Source organism: Corylus avellana, chromosome 7, assembly GCF_965113065.1.
Source record: "Corylus avellana chromosome 7, dhCorAvel1.hap1.2, whole genome shotgun sequence".
Classification (NCBI taxonomy): domain Eukaryota; kingdom Viridiplantae; phylum Streptophyta; class Magnoliopsida; order Fagales; family Betulaceae; genus Corylus; species Corylus avellana.
This window is the reverse complement of record NC_142496.1, coordinates 21,971,064-21,990,474: the sequence shown is the minus strand read 5'-3', so window position 1 is coordinate 21,990,474 and position 19,411 is coordinate 21,971,064. Positions and strand designations below refer to the sequence as shown.

General features: G+C 34.3%; 2 protein-coding genes across 2 annotated transcripts; both read left to right on the top strand.

Moving 5' to 3' along the window:
- Positions 1-7,849: 7,849 nt before the first annotated feature.
- Positions 7,850-11,843, top strand: LOC132183848 (cysteine proteinase mucunain). The gene is made up of 5 exons (XM_059597305.2): positions 7,850-8,395; positions 9,838-10,073; positions 10,169-10,309; positions 10,908-11,360; positions 11,453-11,843. Exons 1-5 carry the CDS (start codon positions 7,918-7,920, stop codon positions 11,528-11,530), a joined length of 1,386 nt encoding a protein of 461 aa, XP_059453288.2. The 5' UTR covers positions 7,850-7,917; the 3' UTR covers positions 11,531-11,843.
- A 3,511-nt stretch (positions 11,844-15,354) lies between these two features.
- Positions 15,355-16,128, top strand: LOC148584671 (uncharacterized). The gene has a single exon (XM_088518562.1). It carries the CDS (start codon positions 15,355-15,357, stop codon positions 16,126-16,128), a length of 774 nt encoding a protein of 257 aa, XP_088374688.1.
- The last annotated feature ends 3,283 nt before the right edge of the window (positions 16,129-19,411 follow it).

Sequence of the window (19,411 nt, the reverse complement as noted above, 5' to 3'; positions counted from 1 at the left end):
GGAGAATGCTAGAAAACTTTGATGATGTTTATTGAAGGCCACAAAAAAGTGGCTATGATACCATGTTGAAATATATATGAAATATAAAAAATACTGAAATATTAAAGAGAAAGAAAATAGAGAGCGGAAGCTGAGAGACACGTGCGGGCTACATCTTGTATACTAAAATATTGATGACCATTCTAGTGATAGAGACCGTATTTTTAATTAATTTTTGTTCACTTTTTCCATTAATTAAAAAAAAAAAAAAAAAATTGACCCTTCTAAATAAATTTTTTGGCTCCGCCATTGATAGCACCTTCGGTCTTGGTACATTTTTGTACTTTCTGGATCAATGCACAAAGTGATTGTTGATCTTCCTCCATGAACTCAATTTTTAGCTCCTCATTGCTTTGAGCACAAAGCTACTCTTTTTGCCTCAGGATCCCAACTCTTATAACAAAAAAGTCGAACAATTCCCCTTTCTGCAGATCCCTCCCTTCCTTAACCCTTTCTATCAAGCTTGGCTGATCGAATTACCATGGCAGCCACCAATGTTGGCTCTCCCTCCGGCACTACCTCCAAACTTATCCTGTACAATGTACTTGTCCATAATTCTATTTTTCGAAAAACACCTCCAAACATCAATTTTTGGCATTTCGCCAATTCAAAACTACTTTTTTGTTGCTATTTACACCCTCCTTTAGATTGTAGCGTCAAAATGGATGGAAAGTTCAACATGAGATGGGCACGTGCAGAATTGTAACTTGAAATGCTCAAATTTTCCTTTTGATAAAAATAAAAAGAGAAGGGAAACTTTACAAAACCCCACATAAATTTCTACGCGTTTTGAAATTATTCTCACCAAGTTTAAAAACTCACAATTTAGGGTATTAAACTTTCAATTTTTTAAAATGTCCCCCATTTGTTAGGATTTTCCGTTATATCTTTTCAACATTTCCAAAATACCCCTATTTTTAAATAAAAAATTGCAAAGATTCAAATGTAAGTTATTTTGGGAATTCTGTTAAGTCCTAACTAATAGCTGAATCTTTACAAATTTTTAGGGTTGGGCAGTAAGGTTGACAGTTCATGGGGGCAAATTGACAATGCGTTATAGTTGATAGGGGAAAAGGTAATTATCCCTATAAATTATTTTTTATACTACAATGAGTGATTTGTAATTTAAGCTAACCATATTAACCAATTTTGCATTTATTCCTAAAAAATAAAATAAAAGGTATCATCTAACATTCACAACATACTAGCTAGATGACAACAACCATTTAATAGTATTGTAAAATAAGTTATTGGTTTAAAAGAAGTGGTAAGTATGTAATATAAATGGGGTAACTTCACTTTAAACCGCATAAATTACCACGCGATTTGAGAAACCTCTTAAACTTCAAAACCTCTCAATTTGGACCCTAAACTTTCAACTACAATCAATTTAAACCTCTCCATTAGATTTAAAACCTTAAAAGTGAGACAATATCGTTCCCCTGACTTTTTTATAAAATTCTAAATTTACCCTTAATTCCAAGTTAAATAATAATAATAATAATAATAATAAAGTTTTTTTAAAAAATCAATGATATTTTGGTCTTTTTAGTGGTAAATCAAGGAAGTTAACGGGTAAATATGATGAAGGTGTTCAAATTGATTGGAATTAAAAGTTCAAGGGTCCAAATTGAAACGTTTTAAAGTTTGAGAGCTTCTTAAATCGCGTGATAATTTAGAGTTTAAAGTGAAATTACCCATAATATTAAAGTGCCAAGTGTAAATCGTTGTACTAGTCATTTATGCATAGAAATTATAAATTGTGAAAGATACAAATGAAAGTGACTTCTGCATCTATAATAAAAGAGAAATAATAAAGAATACTCAGTGAATCGTTACAACTATGAAGAAACATTTGAAAAAATAAACCCATATGGGACACTAGAAAATATGTAAAGGCAAAAGTTACTTATGCAAAATAAAATTGATCATTTTAACATAAGTTTTCAAAGTACTTTAATAACCTGTTGTCATTTGAATTTCCAATTATCACAATATATAATTCATGATCTATAGAATAAAAATGACAACCTTCTTTTAAATTGTTTTTCTTTTACATCTACTAATGGTCGCTTCGCTATTTAAAAAAATAAAAGATCGTTATAGAAAAGATTAACAAGACAATATTTGTCTCAATCATCAACTTGCTCCACATTAATATATAAGATATATTAATTTTTTTATTTCTTGTGACATGTGAATGGGTGGATCCAGAGTGCTAAAATGGTACTGCTCTTCAACGGGTAGAGCTTCTCTAAATAAATCTTATAAAGATTAAGGTTAATTTATTAAAGAATAATATTTTTCGGCAAAAGACACTTCAAGAAGAAGCTTCTATAGCAACAAAAATTTTAGTTACATAGAAAAAATTGTTGGAAAAAGTAGGTGTTGGTGAATATAAAACCGACTTCTCGATTGTATTTGAAAGGATTTTAATGAATGGTGTTGAAAACAACGCCACTAATACCATGGCTAAGATTTGAAGAGTCAAGTAATTGGCCGCACTGTTTTAGTTATTATTAGTTATTAGTGAGAAGATTTAGAGGTCTCTACATCTGTGAGATTTGTCATATTCTTAAAGAACTTCTTGAAAAAAGAAAAAATTGTTTTTCGTGTTCTTGAACAAGAAAGAACATGTTATTAGAGAAGAAAAAGATTTTTGCTTAAAGTCAGAAGTGGTCGTCGATATCAAGGTAAGAGTTATTCGTTATTGAAATTTAATTTTAAATAACAATTGTTCTTCACACATTCTTCATAAAAAATTCTTAGTATGAGAATTCGATTTCATTTTGCTGCACAAATTTTGATTTGCAATCCTATTCCCAAAATGGCTTGCCTACATGACATGAATAGAAAATCAAAGTGGCCATAGTGGTGCCTAAATGTCGCCTTCTGTGCATCTTCACTCCTAGGGCTTGTGGAACATATTATCCTGCTCCACCTAGGGCTATATAGTATACGAATCTGCTGAACCTAGGGCTTGTCAAGCGTACAATTGTGCTTATCCTAGGGTTGTCAAGCATACTATCCTGCTCAACCTAGGGGCTACCTTGGGTTAACATGTGTTCAATGATTTAAAAAAAAAAAATTGAATCATAAAAAATGACAAAAGAAAATAAACAAACATATAACATGTTTGATATGAAATCATGTGTTCTAGAGCAAGAACTTGAAGACACTCTTCAAGCACTTCAACACATGAAATAACATCATGTATTGAATCTATAATGATCGTTAATGTTAAATATAATGTAGAAAATGTTACATAACCAAAGAAACAAGCGGTCATTGATAAACAAATCAAAAAGGCTAGTGCATGTTGGTAGTCTGGTAGAATTTAAATTATAGGCATGTTAACACATTAAAAACAATTGGAAAATGTGTTTAGAACACTTTTAAGCACTGATATAATGATTCTAACATGTTAAAAGTGTTTTTCAAATGTTAAATCAATCAACCAAATAATTTTTGAATCAATTTAAAGCATGCAAAACATTCCAAACATATTTGCCAAACAAGGCCTTAGAGACACATGTTAGAAAAATGTTCGAAGATAAAAAAAGTATTTTCTTTTACATAAAAAATTAAAAATATCTCGTGTTTCTTTGGAACTAGGAAAATCAGAGAAAGCCTTTGTAGAATATCTAAAGAAAATACGTCACGGATGACTTGTGTATGAAGTGTTTAATAAGATTATGTTGCACTTAAAAAAAAAGAAAAAAGATTATGTAGTCGTATCAGATGTCATCGTCATTTTGTCCCTTCTTAGTAAAATATCAATTAAAGGTCCCAAATGAACTGTTCAAAGTGGGCCCTCCGGGCTGTTTTCTCAAAGTTGATGTGCCGTCTCTCCAAACGCCATGGTTTGCTTGCTCATAGAGAAGAGATAAAGAGGAAATGAGACTAGGGGAAAGGTTTTCATCCAAATAAATTTGGGTAAAATTCATTTTAACTCCTTCAAATTACTAAGTTAATGATAATTTATTTTCAAATTACCAAAAAAAATGATAATGTACATCAAATTTAAAAAAATATATGAAATTACCCTTATTAAAGTAAATACAAAAATACTAATTTTTTTTTTCTCAAAATTTTAAGGATATTTTGGTCTTATTAAAAATTTTATAAGAGTAATTTCGTCATTTTGCTAGCATTGGGGCATTGTCATTATTTTGATAATTTGGAAGGTAAATTATCGTAATTGATAGTTTGAAGGGTAAATTGTCATTTGGATGATAGTTTGAGAGAGTTAAGTGAACATTACCCAATAAATTTTTATACCATTTATAAATTTTACACAAAATTAAATGATTAATATAAAAGAATTTAATCTGTTTAATTAAATAAATTATATTATAATTCACATATATATATATATATATATATATATGCGCTTTAACACGATCCGAATTCAATACGCGACATAATTACTAATAATTTTTAACATAATTTGTAAGTTTGACACAAACTCAATATAAAATTATAAAATAATTTAAGAGTTTAACATATTTAATTAAATAGATCCAATTATAATTTATGATCAGTTTGTAATGAGTTGTTCGTTAACGAAGCCAATGACACGCAAAATTTTATACGAGCTCTCTAACAATGCATTGACAATTTAAACAGTTAATTGTCCAAAATTTCAATCCCAGAATTACATGCATATCTAATTATCTATAATTTGATATTAGATATATATTTTTTAAAATGGGGATAATAATTGTAAGATAGCTAACAAACCTCACATTATTATTATTATTTTTTTTCAGTTACTACGTCAATTTTGTTTTTCTAAGCAGTTAGTACGTCAATTTGATTGAATAGATCAAAACCATAACTCTTGCAGTCAACAATTTGTAAAATTCTAAATCCGTAATTTTGTTAAAAATTTTAAAGGACATTAAATTATTATTATATACGTCAAAAATCTTGTTCCTCAAATATAGTGAAATGGGTAATAAAGTATTATTATGTTCCACGACCAAAGCATTACCCGACCCGTCGTGAATGGACCGAAGACAGGGATGGTTGGGAACGCACTGTATGGAATTAGTAATTAAATCTTTTTGTACTTTTCTCATTTAATATCCACGTCGGCGGTCTGTTGATCATGTTGTTCCCACCAACAGCATTAACTTTAGGCGGTGTTAAATAAACTTTTAGGATTTATTTTTTAAAAAATATATATATTTTTTGAATGAAAAAGTGTTTTTATGTAAAATTAATTTTGAGTTTTTATTTTAAGTGTTTGTGAGAAAAATGGTTTATTGATGTTTTGATTTTTTTATTAAAATTAAAAAAAAAAAAAAAAAAAAAAAAAGAAAAGGGAAAAAGAATTAGCAATCAAGTCCTTTGTTTTGCGCACTTTTTCTTTCTTTTTTTTTTCTTTTTTTTAAGAAGAAATTTGTTTGGCACAGTTTGTGAAAGGGGGAGTGCGGGACAAGGCATCATGGTTTGACTACAAAAGTTGGGTGAAGGTAAACACTTAGCACGCAGGCAATTTTTTTATTTTTTATTTTTTTATATTAAAATTTTTTTAAAAAAAAACAAAAATTATCTGGCGTGCTTAGCACGTCGGCGTTATGTGAATCACGGTCCACAAAAGTTATATCTTCAATATCTTCCTCCAAATATTTTATTATTTAGTGATTGCTACTTCCACCTTGAATATTATGAATTAGAATCATTATTATGAAAGACAAACTTGAGAACATACAATGGAATTATGGAAAATATATATAGAGGTGATAGTTCTTTTCCAAATCTATGGCAATGTTTTGTTAAATGAATTAGGGCCAAATATAATATTGGTATAAAGTAATGTTATTTGTAGATTGCTATATGACTATATCATGCAATTAAGATAACGTGACAGTAAAAATTAATGTTTAATTTTTTTTTTATAAGTGTTAATCTAAACTTTAGATTAACACTCCAATATCATCTAGTTGTATAACAATATTCTAAATAATATTACTCTTTTAGTATTTGTGGTTTGCAAGTTTATTGAATAATCGTCTGAGTTTTTAAAAATTGTGAATTATGCTACTAAACTTTTATAATTTTTATTTATTTATTTATTTAATGTTTCATGAAAAACACTTACGGTCATTGTGCCACATGTATACATGGTCACTTCACCATCTATGAAATCACTCTGCCTACAAGGTTATCTTTGCTCAAACAATGCTCCAATTCGCATGAGTTCGGCTAACCTCCTCCAGTCACGGACAACGCATCGTCGTTTTGGTAGTTTCAGGGGAAAAATTAAATATTTGTGACATTTTTAAAATTTTAGATGGGCAAACCCCTAAAACTAAGAATAGTTTCCTCTCTAGTGACCTTGGTTTCAATAACATAAGCCCTCTGAAATTATTGGATTATGACTTGCTAGTCATTGGCGCCAGAATCACCTCGGCAGCCTCAGCCTCGGAGGTGCACTTCAAGCTGCTAGGAAACATTAATGTAAGTGGCAAAACAAAAAATTTGTTAGTCATGTAACATAATTCACTCTTTTAAAAGCTTTGGTAGCTATTTGATTAACCTGCAATTCACATGCACCAAAATGATATTTAACCCAATGAACTATTGGGAGAAAAAAAAAAAAAAAAATTCAATGTATAATTAACAACGAGTAAGCATGTGATAAAAAAACCATTTCCTTTATGAATCTTAAATTAATTTTTTCCTTTGTTTTCAGAAACAGAAAATTGGGTTTGAATTTTGATTACGACCCCTTGCATTGAGAATTTTAATTACACCCTTTTTCTATTTTCCATTGATTAATTACCCACAAAAGCAGGGATGAGAAAAGCAAAAGAGGAAAAACCAGAAACAATAAAAAATTTAAAGGTGTTAAAAAAGAAGATAAAAAAAGGGAGGAGGCCAAGTGAGCTAAGAAAGGAGACGACGAAATAATTGATGCAAACGCGAAAGTCACTCCCTGCTTTGAGTGGGTCCCACAAAAAGACAAAAGAACAGTCACGGTCACCCACTTACCCAAGGCACCAAATAATGTCATACTACGTGGCGAACCCCAGTTCGCAGAAGGAGGAAACCAATAGTCTCCCTCCCCCGCCGTCTCCACCCACTTAACCACGCTCGACCCACATGCGTGAGAAAAATCAAAGTCTTAACCGCGGTCAAATGACTTCTGTTTTGCTCAGGATTTCACCGGCGCGTGAACCCACGCCACATCCAATGCACCATTTCCCACACCCACCCTCTTGTGTTTCCGTGTGTTGGTCTCTTTCTCTCACCCAGCCCATCGATACTCCCTCATCTGTCACGTACCGTTTGTCTGTTTAGAGAATCCAATATTTTTAAATTCTAATGAAATAAAAAAAGAAAATACATTTATCAGTTTATTAAGGCTGTGTTTGGCAATAAAATGAAAAAAAAAGGAATGAAACGGTACCGTAAGAGATCTAATTGATATAAGAGAAAAAAATAAAAACATTTAGTATAAAAAAATGAAAAAAATTGTTTTGTAGTGATTTTTTTATTTGAATAGTAATAAAAAGTGATTGATATAATGTAAAAAATAAGAACGTTTGATTATTTTAAGAATAATTTTGAGTTTTTGGGTTTAGTCTGACCCTTTGCCAAACGCAGCCTAAGATATTCCAAAATTAAATTATCACCAGGAGCGGAGGGAATAACAACCAATCAAATCATATCCACGTGGTTCTTAGTTGTATTCGTCCAAATTGTCAGCTACGTATTTCCTGTATTTATTTTTTCTTGTTAATAGATAATCAATATTAAATACCACGGCCGTGCTTTTTCTTTATAAGACCTCCTTCCCCTCTTTACTTTTCCACACACACTCTCAGAATCCTTTCTCTCTGAAAAAGCAAGCACAGAGAAAAAGAAATGGGTTCGTACAGATCACCTTCATCCATGGCGATCTTCCTGTTCATGATCTTCACGCTATCGTCGGCCTTGGACATGTCGATCATTTCGTACGATGAGAGCCACGGCGGCAAATCGAGCTGGAGGACCGACGAGGAGGTGATGGCGGTATACGAGGCGTGGCTCACGAAGCACGGAAAGGCCTACAACGCCATCGGGGAGAAGGAGAAGAGATTTGAGATTTTCAAAGACAATCTCCGGTTCATCGACGAGCACAACAGCGCCGAGAGCCGGACGTACAAGGTCGGGCTGAACCGGTTCGCCGATCTGACCAACGAGGAGTACCGGTCTACGTACCTGGGTGCCAAGCTTAGTAACAAGAAGAGGCTTTCGAAGAGGAGTGATCGTTATGAGCCACGTGTCGGCGATCAGTTGCCCGATTCCGTTGATTGGAGGAAGGAAGGTGCAGTCCTTGACGTCAAAGACCAAGGGAGTTGCGGTGAGTTTCCTTTGAATAGTATTTATTTTAATTTTTTAAAAAAAATAAATCTAATTTTGATTATTTTAATTTTGTCTTAATCACTTATTTTTCCTGACTGTTGCGGTGGAAGGGTAAATATGACATTACCGGAGTGTTAAAGTTGTGGGGCTACTGTTGTCCTTTTCTTCGTAATGAAGGTGTAGGATTAGGGATAGCTGAACCTTATTAGTTTAAATGTCTAATTTGTTGCTGTGGGCTTATTTTCATGACGTTAATTGTTGTTTAAATTGCTTTGGCTCGGTCAAAGTAAGGAAATTTTCCATTCTGATTAATTTAGGAGTTTGATGGTGACTATTTTCTTGATGGTATAGCCACATGCCTATAATTTATTGTACTGATTAATACAAATAAATTTTTGGTGTAAAATTAATACTGATTCTTGCAAAGATTATATAGAGATTGAAACAAAAAAAAAAAAAAACCAAATCAGAAGACCTTCGTTGACACGTGCGAAGACAATTTTGTCCCTATAACTGTTCCAGGATATGCGGATTTTGGTCTCTGTAGATTGGTTTTCAGTTTCAGGTATTTTTGGACCATAAAAATTACATTTTTATCTTATCATTATCTTAAAACGCGAATAATAGTCACATACTACCGTTACAAAAGATTTGCCTATTTTCTTGAAGATGTTCTTAGAATTTTTGGGTCAACGTTGTGAAATAGCTATGAGAAAAAAATTTAAAATATAGAATTACTCTTGGTATTTTACAACTTACCACGATCGTCATCCGGAACTGAACTTGAGGCCCAGTTTACCAAGTCTTGGTAGCTTGAATTTTTTTTAATTTTTTAATATTGAAAATGCTTAAGTATGCTAAAGTTTATATTCAAATGAAGAGGATCCAAATTCGTATTTGGGTCGTATGCTGCAGTTTTCTGTTCAGACTCATTAATTTATCATTCACGAGTGATGTTGCATTCCTGCTTGAAATTGAGATATTTTTGGGTCTGCTGTCTGGACAGAATTGTTCTACAACCGCCGCCGACATAACGGGCCTACTGGACATAGCAGTTTTCACACCCGTGGGGCGGCTGTGTAAACATTAAAATCAAACCATTAAAGTATAAAATAATAGTAGTATTTGAAAATTTTCTCATTAGATATTAAATGGTACGTGGACTGATTGGAGGTCGGTGCTTTTTTAAATTTTTTAAGTTTAGGGTAATCTAATCGTCACTTTATATGGGAGAGATAGAATGTTTGTTAATGTATTTTAAGGTAATTTTTGTTTTTAGTTTAAAAAAGTGTTATAGGCTTTTGTGATTGCAAATCAAGCCTAAAATCTTTTCTTGCATCAATTATATTTTGGCTAGTTATGCTTACAGCACTTTGTTTGATTTTAACGAGCTGTGATATGATTTTTTATTAACTATTTAAGTATTGATTTGAAATGAAGGGAGTTGCTGGGCATTCTCGACAATTTCTGCCGTGGAAGGGATAAACAAGATAGTGACAGGGGATTTGATCTCACTATCAGAGCAGGAGCTGGTAGACTGTGATACATCGTATAATGAAGGATGCAATGGGGGTCTAATGGACTATGCCTTTGACTTTATCATCAACAATGGTGGCATCGACAGTGAAGAAGATTATCCTTACAAAGCTTCTGATGGCAGATGTGATACATACCGGGTTAGTAGCAATTATCTGGGGAAAAAACAAAGTAAGAAAGCTGAACTAGGAACGTAATTGTTCTCATTCTTTCTTTTGTCTTTTGTTTTATGCAGAAAAATGCCAAGGTTGTTACTATTGATGACTATGAAGATGTTCCCGTAAACAACGAGAAAGCATTGCAAAAGGCAGTTGCTAATCAGCCTGTCAGCATTGCCATTGAAGGAGGTGGCAGGGAATTCCAGCTTTACGTATCGGTAAGATTATATCCGTTTATGATTTAAGATTTATACGGCTTGGGAAGGGTCTGAAGGAGATCATTAGCTCTGTTGACAATAAAGTTTTTCATTCAAAGAATAGAGTGTTAAAATATAAATTAAATGATTCAATTCATCTCATCTTAATGCTAACTTAAGCTTTTAGGATAAGTAGTAATTTCTCATGATATCAAAAGAAAGGTTTGAGTTTGAGCTATGTCTTCATGATTCACTTCTCATTTCAATGAAATATTTCACGTGTTGCGTTTGAGCTCGCATGAGAAAGGTGAGCATTAGAATATAAATTAAATAATAAAACACATTCTTATTAGTAGAAGTTTTTGAAATAAATGGTGATTTAACATGGCATCAAAGTTGAAGGTCTTGAATTCGAACTTTGTCTCTTAAGAGATGTTATATGGGAACGAGCAGCAGGACCCAGACACTCAGCAACCCTTCATGTGAATCTGTTTGTAAAGGCAATTGGATTGCACTAGCTTGGATACTTTTGAAGCTGGAACATCATTGATAGCTTCTTCTAATTTGGCATAGAACCAATATAATTAAATATATTTTGGTTTCCCCCATCTCTCTTCAGGGAATATTCACCGGAAGATGCGGGACAGCACTGGACCATGGAGTTACTGCTGTTGGATATGGCACAGAAAATGGTGTTGATTACTGGATTGTGAGGAACTCATGGGGTGGAAGCTGGGGAGAGGCAGGGTATATCAGGATGGAGCGCAATCTGGATGGCACTGCCACCGGCAAATGTGGTATTGCAATGGAGGCCTCTTACCCTATCAAGAAAGGCCAGAACCCCCCCAACCCCGGCCCCTCTCCGCCATCTCCGATAAAGCCCCCAACTGTCTGTGATAACTACTACAACTGTCCTGAGAGCAACACTTGCTGCTGTGTCTATGAGTATGCAAACTATTGCTTTGCATGGGGATGCTGCCCGCTCGAGTCTGCCACCTGCTGTGATGACCATTACAGCTGCTGCCCGCATGACTATCCCGTCTGTAACGTTAATGCAGGGACCTGCTTGACGGTAAGGAGCAACTCAACTTCCTTTTTTTACATGTTTTTTTCAGTATCTGAAATTCCTTTTGCTTACATCCATGTCATTCCTGCTTTCAACAGAGCAAGAACAACCCATTGGGAGTGAAGGCACTGAGGCGCACTCCTGCTAAACCTCGCTGGGCCTTTGGCAGTGCTTAAGCAAAATGTTAAAGAATCATCTAAGTGCTTTGACAAAGTTGGGGGAGGATGAAAGAATCATTTCAGTGCTTTTGATTTTTTCCTCAATTTTATCCTATTTGCTGCTACCCACATGTCCATCAGTAAGATACCAGTGCGATGGAGGGTCATATAAGAAGATTATTTAGATACTAATTATGTATATAGTGCTCTATTTATTCCTGCTTCATTTGAACAAACAATAGACAGATTGTTATCAGTTTCCGTTGCCCTCTGTAAATTCAGTCATAGAATCTGTGGCTTTAATGAATTGCTGCTGTATGATTCCAATGCCTGCTTCTTGTATGTTTGATGTCTATAGCGTCCATTTCTTTTCCGCAAGTTATGTTGATCTGGATAATTAGAGCCGCAATGGAGTCGAATTCTGACTATTTGAACTTGGCTTCACAAACATATAAGATTCTCACATCTTTCTCCCTCCGACTCCTTTGGGTTGCGGGAGTAATGAAAAATGTCAGGCTTATAAAATATTTTGCTAAAAAATTTTCTTACAAAGTAATGTAATACAGAATAATTGATTCATTCCTCGGGGATAATTGGGCCTCGGAATGAACCTGTTGACCCAAACTTGGTCTAGCTGTGTCATCAGAGTGAACCTGTTGACCCAAACTTGGTCTCGCTGTGTCATCGGAGTGAACCTGTTGACCCAAACTTGTTCTAGCTGTGTCAGGAGGGAGCCATATCATAGAGCCAGCTAATTTTATTGCTAAAATTTTGTATTTATTAATAGTTGGGCTAAAAGCTCAACGAAGCATGAAAAAGAGACCAAGAAGCCCATCAAAGAAACAAATTCATTAGGGACGGAAAAGACGAAGTTCAAGGTATCCTTCGAGTAGAAGGTGAAGGTTAATGGCATAGGTTTGTATAAGGGTTTTTGAAGTAGGAAAAAAGGTGAAAGGTGTGAGCATAGGAAGGTCTTTGGAGTAAAGGGAAAAAGTTCATGACAAGCAAGAGTGAAACTGGACATTTAAGGGTGGGGGACAATCTTAAAAAATAAAAATTTGGGGTAAACATTTAGTTTTGGGGGATATTTTATAAAAACCTTAAATTTTATGGGCACAAACAAAAGTATATGAAGTAAGGACAAAGGCGCGCGGCACGGGCGAGTTCACATAGCCCCACAAGTGATCTTGGAGAAGGCCCATAAGATTGATAAAAAGTCTCCAATTGAGAAGAAGTGTAGCAATATAGTGATGACTCACAAATGAAGGGAGAGATTGTAAGTATAGATGTGTAACTGTAAAAAGATTGAGTCCCACATTAAAAATATGTCATAAGTATAAGTAATTGATATAACATAGGTAGGCTCAAAGGCATGGAAATGGAGATGATTCATTTAGTGCAATTAGGAGGGATATTTGTTCAAAACAGTTTGCCCAAAAAACAAATTGACAATATTACCATCCTAAATGCACTAAGTAAATCATTTTCCTACACCCATAGGTTTAAACTTTTAGGCAGGGTCGGCTCGATAAATTTTGTGGTCTAAGGTGAAAATTTTAAGTAAAACTTTTTTTAATATTTAAATATTAATTAAATGATATAATATTAATATTATATTTTTATTTAAAAATCATGCTTTTCGCTTTTTGGGATGCAAATTTATTGCCGTCCAAAATTTTGGTTGCTCAATGCTCTCATAAAGCCAAAAAAATATCTACCCACGACTTTCAAGAATTGAACATTTAAGATTGGATTTTATTTAATAATATCTTTATTATTATTTGATTTCCTTATTTATTACTATCAAATTTTTAAGCCTTCTTTATTTTGAAATGTTAGAGAATCCAAAGGTATGAATGCATTTTTTTTTTTTTTTAAAAAAAAAAAGTAGGGAGCCTTAATTAAAGCATATAATTAATTGGGTGAATCTACCATTAAATTTTTGTGGGATACACTTGAGTCCACAAATCTAATGATGGATCCATTAGATTTGCAAAAAGATATGGTTGAAAAATGATTAAGACAATTAATAATATATAGCATGCCTCTATATATTGATGGCGATTAGGTATTTAATTTAATTTAATTTTTTTTTATGGAAATTGTTTTTTATTTTTTATTTGAAAGAATAGTGGAATTCTCATTCTTAAATCATCCCTCTAGAGCAAACTGCTCTAGCTGAAGAAAATCATGAATACAATCAGGATAAGCATCTATCCAAGTTTGCTCTAGAACATTCTTAACAGCCAGCTTAGCAAGGGCATGGGCAGCTTTATTGCTGTCCCGTTTCACAAAATCTATTCGCCATTGAGAGAAAACCTGCACAGCAGATTTAACATCGTCCACCAAAGGTCCAATTTAGATTCATTAGTTGGGGGCTTATTAAATTGAGAGTTTTTTTTTTTAAAAATTACTTATTTATCATGATTAGGGGGCCTTAATTAAAGAATATGGACCATAATAAGGGGTGGTTTCAGCGACCCCTTTGGCTCCTCGGTCACCCCCATCTGGCCGTGGGGGTGGCCCCCAAACCGGCCAGATAGGGGTGGCCATAGCCAACCCCAGTCTTTTTTAAAAAAATTAATTAATTATTTATTTATTTTTTAACAAAAATTTTTAGGGGCAATTTGGGGAGAATAGGACTAAAAATTGCACGTGCGTCTCACGTGGTAGACTTTCCGTCTTCTTAGAAGACAATGATTAATAGATGGTTATAATTAAATATTTTTAAAACTTTAGGAGGGGTACATTGCAAATTTTTAAACATTGTAGTTCAAATTGAAAAAGATGTCAAATTTCAGGGGGTAAAGTGCATTTTTCCTTTTTTAAAAAAATAATAATAATAGTATTTTTGTAGGATAATGATAACACCAAAAAAAAATTGTAGCATTTCTCTTTAATTAATCTATTTAGAAACATTTTTCTATGTGTATACATGTGATTAGTGTAGGCTGTGTTACCTGTGTAGCATAAACATTTACATGTCTTTTGGTTTCTCTATGTTGTAAATGTTTAATTAATCTATCTAGAAACAATTGATGTCCTTTTATTTTTCAATGAGTATACGCTTAATTAGTCAATTCATAAACATTGAATTGTCTTTTTATTCTTCTATTTATAAATGTTTAAATTCCCCTCTCTTTTTATTTTATTTTTGAATTTTATTAAGGGTATTTTCATCGTTATGCCACATTGACAATTTTTGATAGTTTACAGAAGAAATTATGAATTAAGTGATTGTTTAAGAGGATATGTGAACTTTCTCTTTAAGTAGCACTGCAATTTTCTTCACACCTTCAATCATTCAAAAAGTGACATCGAAACTTTTATACTACTACACGTCTACACCCTAATCAAATTAAGCACTTTTATATTTTTCTTACCAAAATATCCTTACGGTTATTAAAATAATAATTATTTAAAAAACAATACCAAAATATCTTTTCCTATTCGTGCTAGTACTGGCTATGAGTTATGGTTGGCACAATTGTGAAGAGTCGAGGTACTTCTTCGAGTTGTCAAAGTCCCATTGGGCTGGAACAAAAAATGGAATTTTTACTATTCGAAGTGCTTATCATCTTACTCAATCCTTGGGGGAAGCAGGGAGGGGATCATGTTCATCGATGGAGGTTGCAAGGAATTTATGGCGGAACATATGGGCACTGAAGGGGTCCAGAAATGAGCAATTGTTTATCTGGAAAGTTTGCCAAGATGTTCTGCCCACCAAAGGAAACCTTTACCGTCGACATATTACACCTGATCCTTTATGTCCGCTTTGCGAGCGTATAGAGGAAACGCCATGCCATGTACTGTGGAGTTGCCCCTCGGCTCAAGATGTCTGAATGGAATGCAGCCGCAAACTACAGAAAAGCCTGAGCAATGAAATGGATTTTGGGCACCTTGTTGGGAACTTGATGGAAAAATTGGAGGAGGAGGAGATACAGTTGTTTGTGGTAGTAGCGAGACAGATTTGGCTCCGCCGGAATTCTGTGGTGTTTAAAGGGATCATGAGTTCACCTGCAGCTGTTGTACAAAAAGTGAGGGCTCATCTGGAAGAGTATGAGCAGGTGATGCAAATAAAGAAGAATAGCAATTGTATGCTCAATTCAGCTAATCATGATATGAATTGGAAGAAGCCTCCTGAAGGATTTGTCAAAATTAATTGGGATGCTTCTATAGATCCTAGAGGAGGGGGTATGGGGATTGGCTTAGTTGCCCGAAGCTATGATGGTACGGTGCTGGCCAGTTATTGCGATAGAAGACCTTACATACGGGATGTAGCAGTTGCAGAATCTTTGGCGATGAAGCAGGCGGTGGCGTTTTGTGCAAGAAGGGGCTGGCAGAAGGTTGTATTGGAAGGGGATGCATTAGAAGTAATTCAACACCTGCCACAATCAGAAAGTTGGTGGGGCAGGTCTTGGACAATTATTCAAGATGTTAAGCACCAGCTAGAAAATATCACAGAGTGGAGAATGGAGCACATTTCTCGGAATGCCAATGGGGTGGCCCATAGAATTGCAAAACTAGCTTTATCATTACAAGGAGAGCATTTGTGGGAGGCTGATTATCCTCCGTGTATCCATCCTTTTGTTTTAGTTGAGCAAAGTTCTAATTAATTTATGAAGTTTCAATTTCAAAAAAAAAAAAAGTCCCATTGGGCACATTATACAAACAAGGAAAAAGTACGAACATGATATGTTTTTGGTACAACTCCAGCGAAGCCTTTGTCTTGCAACCTATAATGAGGCAATCACAGCAAATATAAACGGATTTTAGAAAATTTCTATTTACTTTGAGAACGCCAAGTCCTTCACCCCAATTTTAACAAATTACCAATGAGATGATTTTATCTAGGGGTGGGCAAATTAACCGTTACTGTTTAACCGGTCGTCTACCGGTTCGATCGAACCGATATAAACCGTAGCCGATATGCCGATATCGTTAGCGGTTAAAAAAACTATACCGGAATTCGGTCCGGTCCGGTTAAGTTTTACTTATCGGTTAACCAGTTTAACCGATAATAATTATTAGTCCCAAAAACGGCGCCGTTTAGAGAGCTGTATCTATCACCCAATTTCACCCCACCACAGTCAAACCCTATGTAACATCCCCAGTCCGTTAAGACTGAGTTTGCCACTTTTCTTCTTTTTCAACAAAAATTCTTGCAAAGATCTATAAGGTCTATCAGAGTACTTGATTTTAAAAGATACAATAAATACGTAAATCATTTTCTTCAAGAGATTTTATTACAAGCGGAATTAGAAAACATTAGATTTTAGTTGCGGAATATCATATCATTACAATAACTTATATGAAAAGACTTTGAAAATTAATAATTATTCCCACCCCATTCCGGCCTCCTATTCCAGCATCCTTTCTACCTGAAAACAAGAAATAAAACTGAATGAGCCCAAAGGGGGCCCAGCAAGTAAAATCCACAACCATAAATAGTTTTACTCCTTGTTTTCAGTTTTGAAAATCGTTTTCACAAATAAATATAATTCTAGCCATAATAATATCTGTATGTACGGATGCATCTCCCGTAACATATACATACTATTACATCTAGTAATAGATCATTGTTGTAAATTATCTTTATAAATCATCATCATAATGCATCATTATAAATAATCTTTGTAAATCATCATAGCATATCATCGTTGAAAATATAGTATCATTTTCTCATAATAGGGCCCATGTACACTATTACCCCTGTGCACGAGGGTTGCGGGTCCTTGTGACCATGGCACTGAACTGTGGCCACAGCCATGCCCGACCGTCAATTAACTCTTTCTTGGTGCACTCAACGGTCTAGTTGATGGAATACCACCTTCTGGCATAGCCTCCTTCAGTGGTTTCGCCTCCATCCGAGTATCGGTACCGAACTCTCATCTTTACTTATCTTGGGGCCAAAAATACTCTCCTCCATACATGTGCCCTTATTTCATAAACATTTATCTCATCTCTTGTACTTTTCTTTGTACTTCTTTTGATGCATCTTAGGGCAACATGTAGGAGGGTTTATCATCTTTTTTCTTTCTTATAATCATCATCATTTCTCAACTTTCTTTTCTCAAAATGGAAACCTTTTCAAATATAAACTTGTTGTACTTAGAAAGCGTTTAAATAAATAGAAACTTTCTAGATAATTCATTTAGAAATCCTTCATGCATGCAACATAACTTCATAATACGTAAATAAAATAATCATTTACAGTTTGATACAAGAATATATAAATAGCATGACATGAAGTAACTTTAGAAGGGGTAGTGAATTTACTTACCTCTAGACTGAAGCTAAAAGTGGTATGAAGGAATCTAGTTGCTCCAATATGACTAACACCACTAGTATATATTTTGAAACTAATTTCTAAAGTCCGCTATCTCTTGTGTTCTTTCTTTCTTGTAGCGCTTGGTCTCGCCCTTTCTCTCTCTGTTCTGAGTAAACACTCTTAGAAAGAAGAAAGACCGAGTAAAAAGCGGAAGAAGGAAGAATATATGCAAGAGATGGGAGAGGAGATGAGTGGTGAAAATTGTGAAGGAGAAGAGCTCTATTTATAAGAGAAAATCAAATACTATTCTACCTTCAATTTACAATTATACCCTCATTTTACTATTTCACCAACCCTATACTATTTCACCAACCCTATACTATTCTACCTTCAATTTACAATTATACCCTCATTCTATCTTCAATTTACAATTATACCCTCATTTTACTATTTCACTAACCCTATACTATTTCACCAACCCTATACTATTCTACCTTCAATTTACAATTATACCCTCATTTTACTATTTCACCAACCCTATACTATTTCACCAACCCTATACTATTCTACCTTCAATTTACAATTATACCCTCATTCTATCTTCAATTTACAATTATACCCTCATTTTACTATTTCACCAACCCTATACTATTCTACCTATCCTATACTATTCTACCTTCTTATTCTACCATCCTTATACCTACCATTTACTATCCTATTATTTCACCAATTACCATTCTCTAATTACCACTCTCATAAATTTCCCAAGAATTAAAATCCTTAGCTACAATGGATATTAAAATAACATCATTATCAAAATAATCTATTTAAATAGCTTTGAAAATTCTGGGACACTACACCCTAAGCCCCTAAAATCAGTAAACACGCCTCGGCCTCTCAGTCTCTCGTGGAGTCCTCTCGCAGCTCTCTCGGTCTCTCGTGGAGTCTTGATCTCGCAGTCGCAGCTCTCTCGGTCTCTCGTGGTCCGCAACTCTCTCGGTTTCTCGTGGAGTCGTGGTCTCGCAGGCTCGCAGCTCTCTCGGTCTCTCGTGGAGTTGTGGTCTCGTAGGCTCGTAGCTCTCTCGATCTCTCGTGGAGTCATGGTCTCGCAGCTCTCTCGGTCTCTCGTGATCCTCGTGGAGTCGTGGTCTCGCAGCTCTCGCTTTCTACACACTCAGACTCACCTTCTCAGCTTCTCTCACGGTAAGCACTTTCACTTTCCTATGTAGAAAAATAAAATTTTTAGTGCAAGAAAAAGAGTTGTAAGATAGGGATCTTACCTGTTTTGATTGTCATTTTTCAATTTTGTTAACTTTCATTGTGTTTTCTCTGGAATTAAGCGGAACCCATGTTGTGAAAATTGTTTTTTTTTTTTTTTTTTTAAATTTTCTTTCTTTCTTTCTTTTATTGTCATGAGCTGAAATTCAATTGAATTTTGACGTCTCTACTCTCGCACAGTCGCACTCTCGCCTAAGCCTTCTTTTATTGTTGTTTACTTGTTTAGTTGTTTTGTTATCTGGCCTGGCTGATTATATTTTTTCTCTTGAATTCTTGTTAATTGAATAAAGTTTGAGGTTGGGGTTTTAAGTATGTATGAATTGTGGAATTTTCAGTCCAGTTGTTGGTTA